At 36.6% G+C, this 18,058-nt stretch overlaps 1 protein-coding gene across 1 annotated transcript in view; it reads left to right on the top strand.

The window, feature by feature from the left end:
* The window catches only part of atrn (attractin), a 65,295-nt gene that overhangs the window by 20,932 nt on the left and 26,305 nt on the right, over positions 1 to 18,058 (top strand). The window contains exons 17-25 of the mRNA XM_077538199.1: positions 10 to 195; positions 1,834 to 2,079; positions 3,679 to 3,816; positions 3,889 to 3,982; positions 6,659 to 6,711; positions 10,386 to 10,480; positions 10,545 to 10,623; positions 10,687 to 10,844; positions 15,780 to 15,841. Coding sequence (XP_077394325.1) covers positions 10 to 195; positions 1,834 to 2,079; positions 3,679 to 3,816; positions 3,889 to 3,982; positions 6,659 to 6,711; positions 10,386 to 10,480; positions 10,545 to 10,623; positions 10,687 to 10,844; positions 15,780 to 15,841 — 1,111 coding nt within the window. The remainder of the gene's footprint in view (positions 1 to 9; positions 196 to 1,833; positions 2,080 to 3,678; positions 3,817 to 3,888; positions 3,983 to 6,658; positions 6,712 to 10,385; positions 10,481 to 10,544; positions 10,624 to 10,686; positions 10,845 to 15,779; positions 15,842 to 18,058) is intronic.

Below are 18,058 nucleotides of genomic sequence, written 5' to 3'. Positions count from 1 at the left end.
TTTCCACAGCCAACCAAAGCGCCAAGCAGTGCCGGACGCCGTGCGCTACGCGCGCCACGTGCAGCGAGTGCACCAGCGGCAGCTCGGAGTGCATGTGGTGCAGCAACATGAAGCAGTGCGTGGACTCCAATGCCTACGTGGCCTCCTTCCCCTTCGGCCAGTGCATGGAGTGGTACACCCAGAGCACGTGCCCACGTAAGACTTCGTAGTTGAACAGCCTGCTATATTGAAACTAGGGGTGTCAAAATTTGTACGTTAATTTAAAGTTCCTTTAACGCCACAATTTTATTTTATTTTTTTACGTGCGATTAATGATCGTACTAGGAGAATTCCAGTCACAATGCAGCAGACATGTCCACGTCAAAATTTAGCAGTAATACATTTTCTAATAATGCATATATTTCTGCAGACCAAGGTTATTTTAGTTAACTCAGTTCAACTCAACTCAAGCTTATTTATATAGCGCTTTCAAACAGCCTGAGCTGTCACAAAGCACTTTACAGAAACACAAAAACACAAACATAACATAAAACATTAACACCAATACAATCACAACAAATCAATATTCTTCCATTCCTACATACGCTTTGATTTTTGAAGCAGTTTTAGATGAAAGAGGACAGAATCAGTCTCCTTGCATTAGTTGATCAGAGATGTGAGACTTAGACTTAAATTTATTGATCCCTTTGGGATGGCTCACTCTGGGAAATTTACATTTCCAGCAGCAATAAGAACTGATAGTAAAATAATTAAATCTATCAATAAATAAGGTTATTAAACCAGAGATTGAATTAATAATAATAATAAAAATAGAATAAGAAATAAAAATTCAACCAATCAATAGATAAGGTTATTACACCAGAGATTGAATTAATAATGATAATAATAAAAATAAAATAAAAATTCAATCAATCACAGATGACGTCGCTCCCATGGTGTTTATTAAATATTGCGCACAAGTAATACACATTAAAAAAAAACTAAAACTAATATTGAAACTAACTAAAACAAAAAAATTATTAAATAATTAAAACTAATAAAAACTAACAGAATCACCCTTAAAACTAATTAAAAGTTAATAATAATTTTTTTTTTTTAAAAACCTAACTAAAAGGAAAATTCCAAAACTGTAATAACCCTGCTGGAGCCTGGGGTTAAGTTGTATTTTACAATTTTAAATAATGTGCAGAATTTCACAAGTTACTTCTTGTTAAAGATTAAGTAGCTCTTAATATGAAAAGAAAAATGCACTGAGTTGTCAGCAATGTCTTACAAATGCAATTATGCCATCTCGTGGCAGAAAGATGACCTCAATACAAATAAATCAATATCACACTTTTATTTTTTTTAATTTTAACTTAATTTTATGATTATGAATTGACTGTATCAATGACTAAAAGATGCAGCCATAACATATGAGTAAGAAAAAAATATTGGACATTTTATTGTATTATTTATCCGAGTTAACTATTGAAGTCATGGAATTAATTATGATTAAAAATGTTAATCGCCTGACACCGCTAATTTAAACTTTGTCAAATTATCTGTTTTTGGAATTTCGCCATATCGTCTGAAGTTGTGCTTTCCTAAAACTTGGCTATACCGTCTTAAAAAGTTTGCACATTGTCTTGAAGCTTTGTCTTAAACTACTCACAGTATGTGAAGCACTTTTGAGTCCTCCCTTTGAAGAGTTCTCCATAATTAATACGGACTTCCTTGAACCCCTGTCACGCCATTTTTTTTTTTAAATGGGCCATACCGCAACCATCTGCAACTGCACATGAATAAATGGAGAGCCCGCTTTTGATTGTAAATTCTCTTTTGTGCCGGCAGCGGAGAACTGTTCCGGCTACCGCACGTGCGGCCAGTGTCTGGAGCAGCCCGGCTGCGGCTGGTGCACGGACGCCAGCAACACGGGCAAGGGCCAGTGCATGGAGGGCTCGTACCGGGGACCTTTCCAGACCTCCGTGCCAGCGCCTTCCACTCTGCCGGGCCTACCCGCCGACCCGCCGCCCGCCCTCAACGCCAGCATGTGCCCTGGCGAGGCCCTCTACAACTGGTCCTTCATACACTGCCCAGGTGGGGACCGGACGGCGGGCTTCGCGGGGTCCGAATTTCCACGTCATTTTACATTTATTTATGTATTTTTTAAATCGATGTATTTTATTTATTTATATTTTATTTATTTATTTATTTATTTATTTATTTATTTATTTATTTATTTATTTATTTATTTATTTATTTAAATGTATTTAGTTGTAAAGTACTTTTACAACTAAATAAATTAGGGATGTCCCGATCACATTTTTTTGCACCCGAGTCCAAGTCACCTGATTTTGAGGATCGGCTGATACTGAGTCCCGATCCGATTCCTCAGCAAAGTATTGAGGGGGGAAAAGTGCTTCCGTTTTTTTAATTTTTTTTATTTGTTTGTTTGTTTGAACAAAACCATCCCAATAATTTTTTTTGGGGTGCCATCAGAAGTGCCCAAAATAACAAATAAAAATAAATCAAACGTTTTGTTTGGCAATATGTTTACCTCTGGAAGATTTTGTTGCTTTGTAGCCCCTATAATAATAATAATAATGATGATAATAATAATAAATTGAAAACCCCTATCATTCTCTCCCGATACTGATCAGCTGAAAATGACTTGGTTTCCGATCACGTGATCGGGATCGGGACATCCCTAAAATAAAATAAATAAATATAATTAAATAAATAAATTTATTAAATATAAATAAATAAATAAAATGTAAAAAATAAAATAAAATAAAATACTGAAAAACAACAAAGCTCCCCCCAAAAAATTAGGCAGGAAAGCAGGAGTTTTTTTTTGTTTTTTTTTGTTTTTTTCCTCCAATGTTTTACTGAATATGTTTTTCTGTCATAAAAAATGTTCAGAAAAACAGGGGCAAAATTATTCTGAAAAACAAGAGGAAAGATTACTCAGAAAAACAGGGGAAAAACAAAAAAAAAGCCTATTGCATTCACTTGAAAAAAACAAAGGGGAGCTTTGTTTTTTGAGTATTTTTTTAAAATATTTTTCTGTTTTTTTAAATAATGCTTTTGCCCCTGCTTTTCTGAGTAATTTTTCCGCGTATTTCTGAATTTTTTTCTTTTATGCAAGAAAAAAAAAATTCAGTAAAACAGAAAAAAAATATTCCGAAAAACAATAAAATAAAACAAATATTCCCCAAAAATTAGTCAAAGAAACCTACTTTTCTACTATGACCTGTCTAAATGAAGCTCCTCACTTCAACATAGTTCGTTAATGTCACAAGATGGCGCCAATACTTTTATATTAGACAGGGCTATCCCCTGGCTGAAGGAAGCTCCTCCCCTCGTGCCAGCAAAGTTCCTTGGCACCAAGATGCCACTAGATGGCGCTAAAGCAAGACTAGTCATCCCGTGCCACATTGCAGATTTTTTAATCATTCTTTAAATTATGCATACCTAATTTTATATCACAGGTTTTTCGCTATCGTGTATTTTGCTGTGATCATAAAAAAAAAACGCCGATCATATAAGAGAAGAGGTGAGTTGGTATTTGGTCCCCTCCCTCAAAAAATATAATGCATAAATAATTAACAACGATGGATTTCCTGAATGAGTTAATAATAATAATAATAATAATAATAAACACAAATAAACAATAATTGTTGGTCTTCCTGTCAGCGTGTCAGTGTAATGGGCACAGCCGCTGCGTCAACGAGAGCGTGTGCGAGAAGTGCGAGGACCTGACCACGGGACGCCACTGCGAGAGCTGCATCTCGGGTTTCTACGGCGACCCCACCAACGGCGGCAGCTGCCAGGGTCAGTAGGAATTTTTCAACATTAAACATATTATAAATGAACTCAACATTTTTATTCCCCCTTTTGATGCAGCGTGCAAGTGTAATGGCCACGCCAGCATGTGTAACCCCAGCAATGGCAAATGTTTTTGTACGACCAAGGGCATCAAAGGAGACCGCTGTCACCTGTAAGTACAACAGCCACACATTAACATCTTCTTAAAGGGATTCTTGACTCATCGAGCCATTTTCAGCAGTCAAAAAAAAGTTCATATTTTGTCTGTAATTAATGTGGTAACTTCATTATTTTTCATGGACAATTAGTACCTTTAAAAAGTCATTTTTCTACTTGCTGTCGACTGATGATGACATCACCTGTGGTAACTACCAATCATGGCTCAGTTTGCTGACCAAACCCAGAAAACAGGTGAGCCATGATTGACCGTTATGTACTTCCTCAGCACAGATGTCATCATCAGTCGACGGCAAGTATAAAAATTACTTTTTAAAGGTATTAATTGTACATGAAAAATAATGGAGGTATCGAATTCATTCTGGACAAAGTACTGCTGAAAATTGTTCAATGAGTCAAGTATGCCCTTAATTAGCGATAGACCGATTTCGGGGTTTTTTTCAAGGCGGATACCGATACCGATTTTTAGTAGTCAAGGAGACCGATAACCGATATTTGAAGCCGATATCCATTTTCAGTGTAAAGGGGGGAAAATATTGGCGTCAAATCTTTACTGTGCAATGTCTTTATTTTATTGCGCAATTTTCACACTTTTCAAAATGTCGATTACTTTTTCTAAATCTTAATTTTAAATTTCTAAAAAAATGTTCAAGGATTTATCAATACATCTTAAAAAAAAAAAAAGTAAATATCATAGCTCTATATAGTTTTCTGCAGTAAATATATATATTTTTTCCACAATTTAAGTAATTCGCTCCCAGCCATTTTCACAGAAGCAACCCCGTTCGCTCCCGGCTGTTTTACTGGATTATGACTGATTTTTGCAACGCCCACAGAACATTGTGTACTATTGCTATAAAAACATGGAACCTATTAAAAGAAAGATTAAAGTCTCTTCTTTCATCATGTAAAAAAGGATATTTCTGTTTCAGTTTTGCGAAAATTAGCATTAGAATATAGCCAAGTTTCATCATTAGTCACAAATCTGTTTAAAACAGTGGGGAAAAGAGCTTGTTGCAACATGGCCCTGGTTGATCTCTTATACTCTGCTGCCACCTGCTGGCTGTTTGTGTAATAAGTAAAATTTCTGCAACCGTTCTTTGTAGTTGAGGGGAAAAAAACAAAAGAAAACGTATAACTACGTCTTTGGGACACTTAAAACATTTTTTTAAACGTATTTATACGTTTTTGGGAGCAAATGAGTTAAAATACCTGAAATCTTAAACTTTCACATTTCTTTGTTATAATGTCAAACAAAAACAAAAGGTTCAGAAGGTTCACAGAGTCAGCAGCACCTCTTATAAAGTTAACAGAAAATTTAAATACATAATTCCCTGGAGATTAAAATGGTTTTAGATTTACCTTTTATCGGCTGTCGATAATTTTATGCTTTGATTATTTTCGATGTACAATTAATACTTTTAGAAAACAATTTTGCCACTTGTTGTCGACTGAAAATGACATCACATGTGCTCAGTGCGCCGGTAACGACCAATCACAGCTCACCTGTTTTCTAGGTTTGGTCATGTGACATTCACAAGCTGAGCTGTGATTGGTTACCTGAGCACATTGTGATGTCATTTTCAGTCGACAACAAGCTGCAAAATGTGTTTTTAAAGGTACTAATTGTATATAGAAAAATAATGAAAATAACAAATTTATTATAGACAAAATATTAACGTATGACTGCCAAAAAATAGCTAAATAAGTAAAGTATCCCTTTTAATATGCCCCGCAGAAACTATTAAAGGAAGTTGAGCACCAAAAATTCTTGCCAATAATGTGTTCTATGCGGCCCCACTAGTCTAAATATGTTTAATGTTGCGTTAGTGAAATATGAATTAGGCAGCAAAATCCAGCCGTTTTTATCCATATCAGAAGGCGGCCATTTTGCCACTTGCTGTCGACTGAAGATGACATCACAGTTGCTCTGGTCTCAAGTAACAAATCACAGCTCAGTTTCAGAAAACAGGTGAGGTGTGATTGGTCGTTACCAACTGTCACGTCATCTTTAGTCGACAGCACGTGGCAAAATGGCTGCCCCCTGATAGGGATTAAAAACATCTGTTTTTTTCTTCATAACTCACATTCCACATATGTAATATTCATCAGAATGTCATGTTGAGACTAGTGAGGTCACATATTATTGTCAAATTTAATAATAGGGTTTGTATCATATAATATGATTATTTTGACAAGGAGTAATATCGCCTGATAAAATTTTCAGACCTTGGTTCTTTCCATTCCGCTCTTTACTGTCCACCGTCTGTCCATATTGTAACGCTCACGTTTATCGTTGCGCATATTGTCACGCATTAACATCCCTCGTTGTCGTGCCCGCTTGCGTCCCAGCGGGTTGCCCCTTTTGCGGTGCGGCGTTGTCATTTTAATAAGTGCCATCAAAATGGACAGCGTAGACCATTTCAAGGCCCAGCTTGACTTTTTTCCCCGACCGCACGCTGCGAAGAGGGCGCTCATGCGCGGCGTGTCGGACAATTATGCGTCTGTTCATTAATGCCTGTGGATGGCTTGTGATTACTTTTGCGCACACACGCAGTTAGTAGTCATTGTTGGGTGTTTTGGTTCGACGGAGCAGAATGAAGTAACCGTCATGTTTGTTGTCCGTCCTTCATCACTTTGTTGTTCCAAATTTTTTTATTTGGTGTTCCAGGTGCGAGCTGGAAAACCGTTACCAAGGCAACCCTCTGAAAGGCACATGCTACTGTAAGTACCGTTCAGTCCACTTTTCACTTAATTGGCTCGAAAAGAATCTGTTATTTACTACAAAATAATGAAATCTTTGTGCATCTATCCATGCCAGTGACATGTGGTTGACAGGCAGAACAATGAAAATGCTCTTCCGCGAGATGCCAGAAGGTCCAATTAACCTGTGTATCCACCTGTTGTCACCCATGCGACACAATAATTGCGTAGTGTTCAACTAAACAGACCGAGACTTCATACTAGCATCGATTCGTCAGTAAATTGAGACGACGTTGTCATTATTTCAGTTAAAAAAAATAAATAAAAAAATTCAGCTAATGTTTGCGGTTTTTGGTATATTTTTAAAGGGATACTTGACTTATTGGGCTATTTTCAGCAGTAAAAAAGTTAATATTTTGCCTATAATTAATGTGGTAACTTCATTATTTTTCATGTACAATTAATACCTTTTAAAAAGTATTTTTTCAACTTGCCGTCTACTGATATTGACGTCACCTGTGCTGAAGAATTAGGTAACGGCCAATCACGGCTCACCTGTTTTCTGGGTTTGGTCAGTAAACTGAGCCATGATTGGTCTTTACCACAGGTGATGTCATCATCAGTCGACAGTAAGTAGAAAAATTACTATTTAAAGGTATTAATTGTACGTGAAAAATAATGAAGCTATCAAATTCATATAAAATGTACAAAATATTTACTTTTTGCTGCTGTAAATTGTTCAATGAGTCAAGTATTCCTTTAATGGTTTATTTTAACACCCTGAAATGCCACAAGATGGCGCTAAAGCCCTGGGTGATAAGAAAATAACAATTGGTGTCAAGGATGTGCAAATAATTGATGCATATTCAATTCAGTGGGGTTATCCTTACCAATAAGTGTTTTCCAGGAAAAAGCAGGTTGAAAAAAATATATAGTGTAGGGATGTGAGGATAAGGGAAATATTGTGTTATTGTGATATTAAAACTGCCACAATATCGTCATCTTCATGTTCACGATATTAAAAGCGGAACATCTGTTAAAAAAGTCAGGTTGATTTCCATGTGTGCAGTTCTATCACCCTCTGGTGGCTAGTTTTTTAGTGCAATTTAATTTTCATTAAGGATGTTTTGGCCCTTCTATGTTTAAAAGCCACACTAATGGTCAGATGAATGGTATGGTATGGTCTCATTTTATTTATTTTTTTTACAATATTGTGACCTTTTTTTAATATCACTAACCTCCCCACAATATCGTGATAATTATCGTATCGTGACCTTCATATCGTGATATCATGTCGTGATGTTTGGACATTGTTGCAGCCCTAATTTTAATCCCCTATGTTGCCACAAGATGGAGCTAAAGCCGTGGCTAATAAGAATATAGCAAATAATTGATGTGTATTCAATTCAGCGGGGTTATCCTAACAATAATTTTTTTTTCAAGGAAAAAGTGGGTTCAAAAAATTTTTATACTGTTTTTGAAAAAAAATATTGAAAAAAAATCAACGAATACTGATATTTTATGTTTTATAAAACTAACTAAAGCTAGCGAAAATGTCCTTAGTTTTCTTTTTCATCAATTGATATCTTTTGAGGGTCATTTTAGTTTACTTATTGCACAATTCTTAGAGACATTCCATAAAAAAAAAAAAAAAAAAAAAAAACCCCGAATAAAAACTCAATAAAAATAAAATATTTTTAAGCAAAATAAAAAATAGTAAACTTGCTCTAAAAACTAAAACTGAATTTTGTCAAAACAGCATAAAAACGATCATGAAAAATCTCAAACTATTATTACAGTGGGGGGTGTGCTGTGAGATGTTTCTAATATAAAATAAGTCTCTTGGGGGGGCATCATATTCAAGCGACGCTAACGGGATGACCGAGGTCGATGCTAATGCGTACTTATGCTCCACTTGAATCAAAGCGGCCCTCGTCGGGTTTGATGGCAGGCAGACGTGACGAGAAGCAGATGGTGCTCGTCTGCATTCGCAGTGCGACTGAAAGTCAATCGATTAAACTTTTTTTTTTTTTTTTTTCCCGGGTAGTCATCTTCTTTTTATAGCGGCGGCAGCAGGTTAGCATCAAGCATCTCATTAAGCCTGAGGGTCCGGTACATAACAATCTTACAAGATTGACTCATACGTTCCAGGCGGCTGGCGGTCACCCGCTCTATTTTTCCATTAAAATTATCTCTTACTGCAATAATAATAAAAATACTTTCTACATAAACGCTCAACACCACAGATTACATCTCCCAAGTACTCCAAGAGATAAAACTAAAATGTGATTACACGACAAATTCAAAATATTGTTTCAAAAAAAAGAAAAAAATGACAAAACTTAAAAATACGAAAGTGTATTGCATTCACTTGAAAAAAAAAAACTCTTGTTTTTCTGACTATATTTTGGAGGGAGTTTTTTTTAAATATTTTTTTTCTGTTTTTTTTTTAAATATTTTTTTCTATTTTTTTTCAAATGTTTTTCTGTTTTACTGAATATTTTTCTGTCATAAAAATATTTAAAAAAACATAACAGGGAAAAATTATTCAGAAAAACAGGAGGAAAAAATAATCAGAAAAACAGAAGGAAAAAAAATTATTAAAAAAAAAAACAGAAAAAAACTTATTCCAAAAAACATAAAAATAAATAAATAAATAAATAAATAATAATTAATTCCAAAAAAACAGAACACCAACTTCTGTTTTCTGAGTACTTTTGTTTTTTTCCTCTGAATTCCAAGTGCCCTGTTGCAGACCACTGATTTGTATACATGACTGGATAGCCGATAGCCCATACACGCTAGTGCAAGCTGTTGAAGTCAATGGGCGGCCATCTTGTTACCACCACCTTGCGAGCAGACTACCGTATAAACTATATGGTATACGTACAGGTGAGAAATACACAGCTCGTAGGCAGTTAGCATAAGGCCGGAGGCGGGGTGGTGTGTGTGTGGGTGTGTGTGTGTGTGGGGGTGTGTGTGTGTGTGTGTGTGGGGGGGGGGGGGGGGGGGGGGTTGTTTTTTTTCCCCTCCTTGTTAAAAAATAGTGACCACCCGGGCACAACCCCCCCCCCCCCCCCCCACCCCGCCTCCAGCCCTATACTAACTGCCTGCTCGCGAGGTGGGAGTAACAAGATGGCCGCCCTGTGACTTTTAACGGCTCACACTGGCATGTATGCTACAAGTCACTTGGAGTTCAGAGGTGAAAAAAAAGCAATAAAAAACAGAAGTTGGTGCTTTGTTTTTGGGGATATTTTTTTCTGTTTTTTGATTTTTTTTTTTTATAATTTTTTTTCTGATTTTTTTTAAATGTTTTTCTGAGTATTTTTTTCCTCCTGTTTTTCAGAATAATTTTTTCCCTGTTTTTTTTTTTTTTTTTTTTTTTTTTGAGGGGGAAAAAATTTCGTGACAAATTACGACAAATGTTTTGTTGACAAAATTATCATTGATTAAAGCGACTGTCGACAGAAGAGCAACTTTTGGCTATTAGAGACAAAAATGATAGACATTTGCATGGTCTTTAACGACCATGCAAAAACAAAAAACATTGCAAAAACATTTCATTATTCCAACCTTGTAATGTTAATTAAAGCGACTCGGACATCCGTTGTCTTCGGAAAGCTCACAGATGTGCAACAAGTGTAAACTTTTTTGTTGTTGTTAAAATTCATTTTTAAAATGTCTCTTCCAACAAGACACCCTGCTAATCGACTACCAGTTCACCTTCAGCCTGTCTCAGGAGGACGACCGCTACTACACGGCCATCAACTTTGTGGCCACGCCCGAGGAGGTGAGTTGTCCTTGTGCCTACCTGTTGCTTGGGTAATACAAATTTCCATGTTTTCCCTACTTAGCCAAACCGAGATTTAGACATGTTCATCAACGCTTCCAAAAACTTCAACCTGAACATCACCTGGGCCGCCAGCTTCACAGGTAAGCTCTTACTCAACATGTGAATGAATGAAAGCGATTCACTAACATGCGTTTGTCGTCCAGCGGGTACTCAGAGCGGCGAGGAGATCCCCATCGTGTCGCGCAGCAACATCAAGGAGTTCAAGGACAGCTTCTCCAACGAGAACTTTGACTTCCGCAACAGCCCCAACATCACCTTTTTCGTCTACGTCAGCAACTTCACCTGGCCCATCAAGATACAGGTGAGCACGGCGCTGCTGCATTTAGTTAGCCTGAAGAAAACTCGATTTAGCCATTAGCAATAGCATCACCACTTTATCGTATCCAAACAACTTCTTTGGCATGAGTGACTGCATTAACAAAACATCGAGATTCTGTTTTCCATTAAGAATTAATCTCTTGACGAGGATGATAATAATTCTGACGACGGTTACAATAAAAAATAACCTTCATCATGCTAGATCTGGTTTTAAAGTGTTTTTTTTTTAATCTTTTAATGTTGAAAACAGAACAACAATGACTGACAAAGGCATATATATAAAAAAGATGCAGTAAGTTAGATAATAAATTAATTAAAAAATGTATAGATCGAAAAAATAAATAACAAAAAAAGAAAAACAATCAACAAATAAAAAGATTAAGTGACAAAAAAAATAAATAAGGAAAAAAAATGAACATAATGACAAAATTAGAAAACGGGTAAGATAAATAATGAATACAGAGAGAGAGAAAAAAAATATGGTATTAAATATAAATAAACAACAAATGACAAAAATAAAACAAATAAAATTACATTGATGTAAAAGATTTTTTAATGTTGAAAGCAGAAAGTAAAACAATTACTGACAAAGGCATATATATATATATATATATATATATATATATATATATATATATATATATATATATATATATATATATATATATATAATATGCAGTAATTTAGATAATAAATTAATTGTTAAAAAAATACGGATACAAAAAATGAAGAAATGACAAAAAAAAGTAAAACAATTTGACAAATACAAAGATTAAATGACAACAAAATTAAATAAGGAAAATGCACATAATGACAAAATTAGAAAACGGGGATCATAAATAATGAATACCGAGATAGAGAAAATAAAAAAAAATATGGCATTAAATATAAACAAACAACAAATGACAAAAATAAAACAAATTACATCAATGTAAAAGATTATGATTAAAAAAAATCAAGAAACTGACATGACAAGAAATATAGAAAGAACTTAAACCACACAAGAAAATGACAAAAACAAGATGATGAAAAAAAAGAAAAGAAAAGAAAATGACAATGAAATGTAAAGAAACTAATGAAAAAAATCCCCCCAAAAATAAATATAACAACATGACAAAAATGGAAGAAGATGACAACAAAATACTGAAAATAAAAGTAATTTTAAAATATATGCAATACATGTGCTCTTCTAATTATGGGAACAAAGTAGCCAATGATACACTTAATAAACAAGTTATTATTAGACAAAACTAGTGTTGTTCCGATACCGTTTTTTGGCTACCGATACCGATACCCAGCTTTGCAGTATTGGCCGATACCGATACCATACCGATACTTAAGGTTTTTTTTCCTCAACATGAAAAAGCTGTCCTGCCATTGGTTTAGAGCATTCAAGGGCCAATAGGATATCTTAGATCGGCATGCAGTGAACATGTCACATACCAGTGAATGTCGTGCACCAGCAATACACAAGATGCTGCATCCAAAATCCTATATTAGCGTTGGAAGTAATGGTATCGGCATGTTACTTGTGAGTAGTCACCGATACCGATACCACTTTTTTAATGCAGTATCGGCACCTCTGCCAATACCAGTACAGTATCGGTATCGGAACAACACTAGACAAAACAGGAATAAATTAGCCTTAAAATGATTCATGAAACTTTCATTTTAGTTTAATGTTACTGTGGATGACAAACAGAGGCGACATTTTCAGGTGCATGTCAGTTGGCTCTCACTCGCTGTCCTGAATGTTCTTTCCTGAGAGCGTCCAAACAACCCGTTCTTTTTTTTTTTTTTTTCTTGCGTGTGTATTTGTTTTGCCTTGGAATGTCCACCTGAAGCACATGAATACGATTCCTGTCCGCGCTGGTGCGATGTGCGGTCCCGCTTGAATGCGCGTCTTCATGCCTCGGCGGAAGCACTTTGCGTGTGTTCTTGCGAGGGGCCAACGCGGCCTGGCCCAGCCCGGCCCGTTGACATTCCCAGCAAATCCGCCCTCCGCCCTTTAAATTTGCCAACAACAAAGTCTTGCTGGGCCAGGCCTTTTCTGCACAGCAACTTTTTCCAGTCTGGCTTGTCTTTGTGAACAAACACGCCGGGCTTCGGACAGGTTTAGCTTTTTCACGAGCGATGCGAACATTATTATTGCATTTGGATTTGAGAATTATGTTTTGGATCAAATTGGGAAAACGAGAATGGCAACACGTGCGGTTTGTTGCTCAACAACTGCGATAGCTAACATCCTCCGTCGCTGTAAAACCCACACAGACAGGTAAGCTACGTTAGCTTCATAGTTTAGCTCACTGCTAGCTGATATTAACTACCGGTAAGCTTCATTTCAGTTGTGATTAATTGAAAAGACAAAGTAATGTGAGGAATAGTTTGTGAATGTGGCAGAGTAATCCCGCCTCCATTGTGAGGGAGACCTTTTTGACCGTGTACTCATCCTCAGCTGTGTTAATACAATATACATTTATTAATGTACATTATGAAACAAGCCTACAGTCATAGATAGTCTTTCTGTAGGCGCAAAAAGCAGCTAGGGATGTAACGATAAGGGCAATATTGTGATATTAAAACTGCCACAATATCGTCGTCATGTTCACAATATTTAAAAGGAACACATCTGTTAAAAAAGTCAGGTTGATTTTCATTTGTGCACTTCTAGCACCCTATAGTGGCTACTTTATTAGTGCAATTTAACTTTCATTAGAGATGTTTTGGCTTTCTATGTTTAAAATCTATGCTAATTGTCAAATGAAGGGGAACCTAATTTGCTTGTGAAGCGATAAAGGTGTGCTTGCATTAGCAAGTGCCTCAATATTGTAATTAGAGATTGTAGGTGGTTTATATGCATTGCTGTTATGTACAAAAGCACAATATTTTGCTTTTTTTTTTTTTTTTTTAGAAAGAGCGCTTATTTATTTTTTTTAGAATATTGTGATCTTTTTTACCCCCCACAATATCGTGATAAATATCGTATTGTGAGCTTCATATCATGATATCGTATCGTAATGTTTGGATATCTTTACATCCCTAATAGCAGCATACAATAATTTTCAACAAAAATGAGGCTGTTCTGAAATAGTTCCCGTTTCATTCTTCTTCTTTCAAATTTACAGTCTCAAACGAACTAAGTGTGCCGTCTTGTGGTCGATAGTGGAATTCTAGTTAAACTAGTTATAGTTATAGTTAAACTAAAAAAAAAAAAAAAAAAAAAAGACAACTATATAAAAATACAAAAAAATAAAATGGCAACAATAACATTTAAAAATGGTACAATAACGGGGAATAAAGAATATAACAACAAAATAATGGAAAAATAACAAAATAAAAATGAAAAACACAGAACCAGCACCCTGTAATTGGCCAATTTAGATGCGTCCGTTATCACATAGGAAATATTAGTTGAACGGCGTCAAAGTTCAACAACCCCCCTCCCCCCCATTCCTTTTAAACAGTGCACCCTGACCTCTCCATAACTCATACATAAAAACCTTTATGGTATGTGAAATATTCATGGCCCTAATCCCGCATGTTGCTATGCTAATCCTGCCAATGCTGATGAATAAAAAGCAGCAGTGCTGACAACTGGTCGTAGCGGAGGGGGGTTGTGGTTGGGCTTTTTTTAGGGGTGTCACAGTTACACAAGGCTGCCAGAGTGGGGCGCTGTGGTTTCGCGGTTGGAGCGAGGGGGCGCTACGTGTGGGTGGGATTACTGCCACACTTCCTTTGTTGCCCCTGGCAACCTTGATTAAGGAGCTAGTCGTTAATACAATTGCTTTTGTCATGATTGACTTTTCTTCTGCCCACCGCAAGTGAACATACACACACGTACACACATCATTGTTTGAAGGGTTTCGAGCTGGGGGTTTTAAGACAAGGATTTCAAGACCGTGCTAAGGTTTCAAGTTAGGGATTCAACTTGAGCTTTCAAATCAGTGTTAGGGTTTTCCAATTAGGGTTTCAATAAAGTGATAGGGTTTCAAGTTATGGTCAGGGTTTTAAAGTTAGTGTTTTAAGACAGGGTTAGTATTTCAAACTAAGTTTTTTATTTTTATTTTATTTTTATTTTATTTTTATTTTTTTATTTTTTTATTTTTTTTTAGGATATGGTCCCAAATCAGGTGTAAGGTTTTAAGAGGAGGTTAGGGTGCTTTTAATTGACATTTCAATACAGTGTTAAAGGTTTCAAGTTAGACTTGAAACCACAATTTGAAGACCTACACCTGACATTAAACCCTAAATTAGGGTTTAAAGTTAGGGTTTCAAGACACATTTATGGTTTCAAAGTAGGGTTTTAAGTCAGGGTTAGTTTTTCAAGTGAGTGATGGGGTTTCAATTTATGGTTCCAAAGTTTCAAGATGGTATTTCAAGATGAAGTTTGGGACTCAGATTAGCATTAGCGTGTCAGCTGTCGGTTTTCAAATTGTGGTTTCAAATCTGGGTTAGGGATTGAAATAAAGGTTAGGTCTGAATCAGTGGATGCTGGTGTCTGTGGATCTCACTCTGCTTCATCTATCCTTCCCTCCTTCCTCTTAGTTTTTCTTCTGGTCTCTTGAGATCTCCCTAATCTTTTGGAATTTAGAGGTTTCTCTGGTTGGTGTAAGAGTCTGGTTTTGTAACCATGTGGGTGGCAGGTGGTGTTTAGTCGGTGCTGGATTTTCACTTTGCTTCATCTTTCTTTCCTTTGACCTTTCCTCTGGTCTCTTATGAACTTCACGACTCTGGCGAGACTGAAGTATCCGGTTAAGAAGGGTAATGGGATTTTTATTAGGGTTTAAGTGAACTAATGAGTACACATTTACACAAATTCACACGCATGCGAGCACAGACACGCACACACTTCAGCGTTTTTTTTGTTTGTTTTTTGTTTACCCCGATGTGCTGACGTCATGTTGTGTCTCATCCACAGATCGCCTTCTCGCAGCACAGCAACTTCATGGACCTCGTTCAGTTCTTTGTCACCTTCTTCAGGTCAGCGCACAAGTACACAACACCAGTGTGTCAGTGTTTGTGTGTGTGTGCGTGTGCGCGTGCGTGCGTGCGAAGGGCGTGTGTGCGCGTTGAAGGCTCAGTGGTCCGCGTGGCATCTCTTCAGGAAGTGCTCTAATGTGTTATTGATTTTAAAAATGACTGCCAAAGATTGAGTGTGGAGGCGTGTCCGCTGCGCGCTTGATTGCGTGTGTGTGCGTGCGTGCAGTTGGTCGCTCTACAGACACGCACGCACACGCACACAAGTGATACGGTTTCAAGAGCGGGTTCGGGTCCAAGTTGTAGATTAGTGTTTAAAAATACTGGATGGGGTTTCAAATTTGAGTGCGAACCAAAGTTTAGTGTTTGAAGACAGGGTTAGTGTTTCAAGATGATGTCAGGGTTTCAAATTTGGGTTTCAAGCAAAGATTGGTGTTTCAAATTGAGACAATCAGAATTTAGGGTTTCAAAGGGTGGTCAGAGTTTCAAAGTATGGTTCCAAGACAGGATAAGGGTTTTAAGATGACAATTTAAGGCATTTAAATTTGGGTTTCCAACAAAGATTAGAGTTTCAAATTCAGGTATCAAGCACAATTTAGGGTTTCAAACTAAGGTTAGTGTTCTAAGAGTTTCAAAGTAGGGTTTTAAGCCTGTTTTCGGGGTTTCAAAGTATTGTTTCAAAATGTGTCACAGTTAAGGTATGAAGTTAGAGTTTCAAGCCTGTGTTGGGATCTCAATGTATGAGTTCAAGACAGGGTATTGGTTTCAAATTAAGGTTTCAAGATGACAATTTAAGACTTTTAAATTAGGGTTCCAGACAAAGATTAGGATTTCAAATTTAGGCATCAATCAGAGTTTAGGGTTTCAAAGGAAGGTTAGCGTTTCAAAGTATGGTTTCACGACAGGATCAGGGTTTCAAGATGACAATTTAAGGCTTTTAAATTTGGGTTTCCAACAAAAATTACGTTTTGGAATTCAGGTATCAAGCACAGTTTACGGTTTCAAAATAAGGTTAGTGTTCTAAGTTGGTGTTTCAAAGTAGGGTTCAAAGCCTGTTTTCGGGGGTTTCAAAATGTGTCACAGTTGGGGTATGAACTGAAGTTAGAGTTTCAAGCCTGTGTTGGGATTTACAGGGTAGGGGTTTCAAATTCATGTTTCAAGATGACAATTTAAGACCTTTAAATTAGGGTTCCATACAAAGATTAGGGTTTCAAATTTAGGCATCAATCAGAATTTAGGGTTTCAAAGGAAGGTTAGATTTTCAAACTATGGTTTCAAGACACAGGATCCGGGTTTCAAGATTTAAGGCTTTTAAATTGGGGTTTCAAACAAAGATTATGGTTTCGAATTCAGGCATCAAGCAAAATTTAGGGTTTCCAAACTAAGGTTAGTGTTCTAAGTTAAAATTTCAAAGTAGGGTATAAAGCCTGTTTTCGGGGTTTCAAAGTTGTGTTTCAAAATGTCACGGTTGGGGTATGAAGTTAGGGTTTCAAGCCATTGTTAGGATGCTAAAGTATAATTTCAAAACAGGGTTAGGGGTTTCAAATTAAGGTTTCAAGATGACGATTTAAGACTTTTAGATTAGGGTTTTAAGATTAGGATTTCAAATTTAAGCATCAAGCACAGTTTTGGGTTTCAAACTAGGGTTAATGATTGAAGTTAAAGTTTCAAAGTAGGGTGTCAAGCTTGTTTGCATGTTTTTCAATCTATGGATTCAAAATGGGGTAAGTGTTTCAGTATTGTGTTTCAAGAGTGGTTTAGACTTTGGCGTCAGGGTTTTAAAAGCCTGTGTTTAGGGTGTCAAGTTGGGTTTGAAAGTGCGTTTTACAGCCAGCGTGGGTGCTTGTCGCGTCGTAATTAGCAGTCAGGTGAAGTGTGAGGCTTTTTGCCTTTGCTCCTCCTGCTGTGTTTATTCCTTCAGTTCAAACTTTATCCTGCGGTGAGACCTGATGTTCCAGAAAATTCACATTTTCTTCTTCCCCTGAGAGTGAAACTTGTCGTGGCGCACTGCGGCTGCCATTAAAAAAAAAAAAAAAAAAAAAAAAAAAGGAAAAAGGTGCGCTTGGTTCCGGGAGACTCGGTGCGGGTATTTTTAGCATGGCGTCGTCCCGGTGGGAAGCCCAGTGCCGCTCTTTGTTTTTTTTTTTTTTTTTTTTTTTTGTGCATGCGTACACACATGCATCTTTAACACACTACACTAAACTACATTACACACAGTCG

This window comes from Festucalex cinctus, chromosome 12 (genome assembly GCF_051991245.1).
Source record: "Festucalex cinctus isolate MCC-2025b chromosome 12, RoL_Fcin_1.0, whole genome shotgun sequence".
Classification (NCBI taxonomy): domain Eukaryota; kingdom Metazoa; phylum Chordata; class Actinopteri; order Syngnathiformes; family Syngnathidae; genus Festucalex; species Festucalex cinctus.
This window is presented reverse-complemented; position numbering and strand designations above follow the sequence as displayed.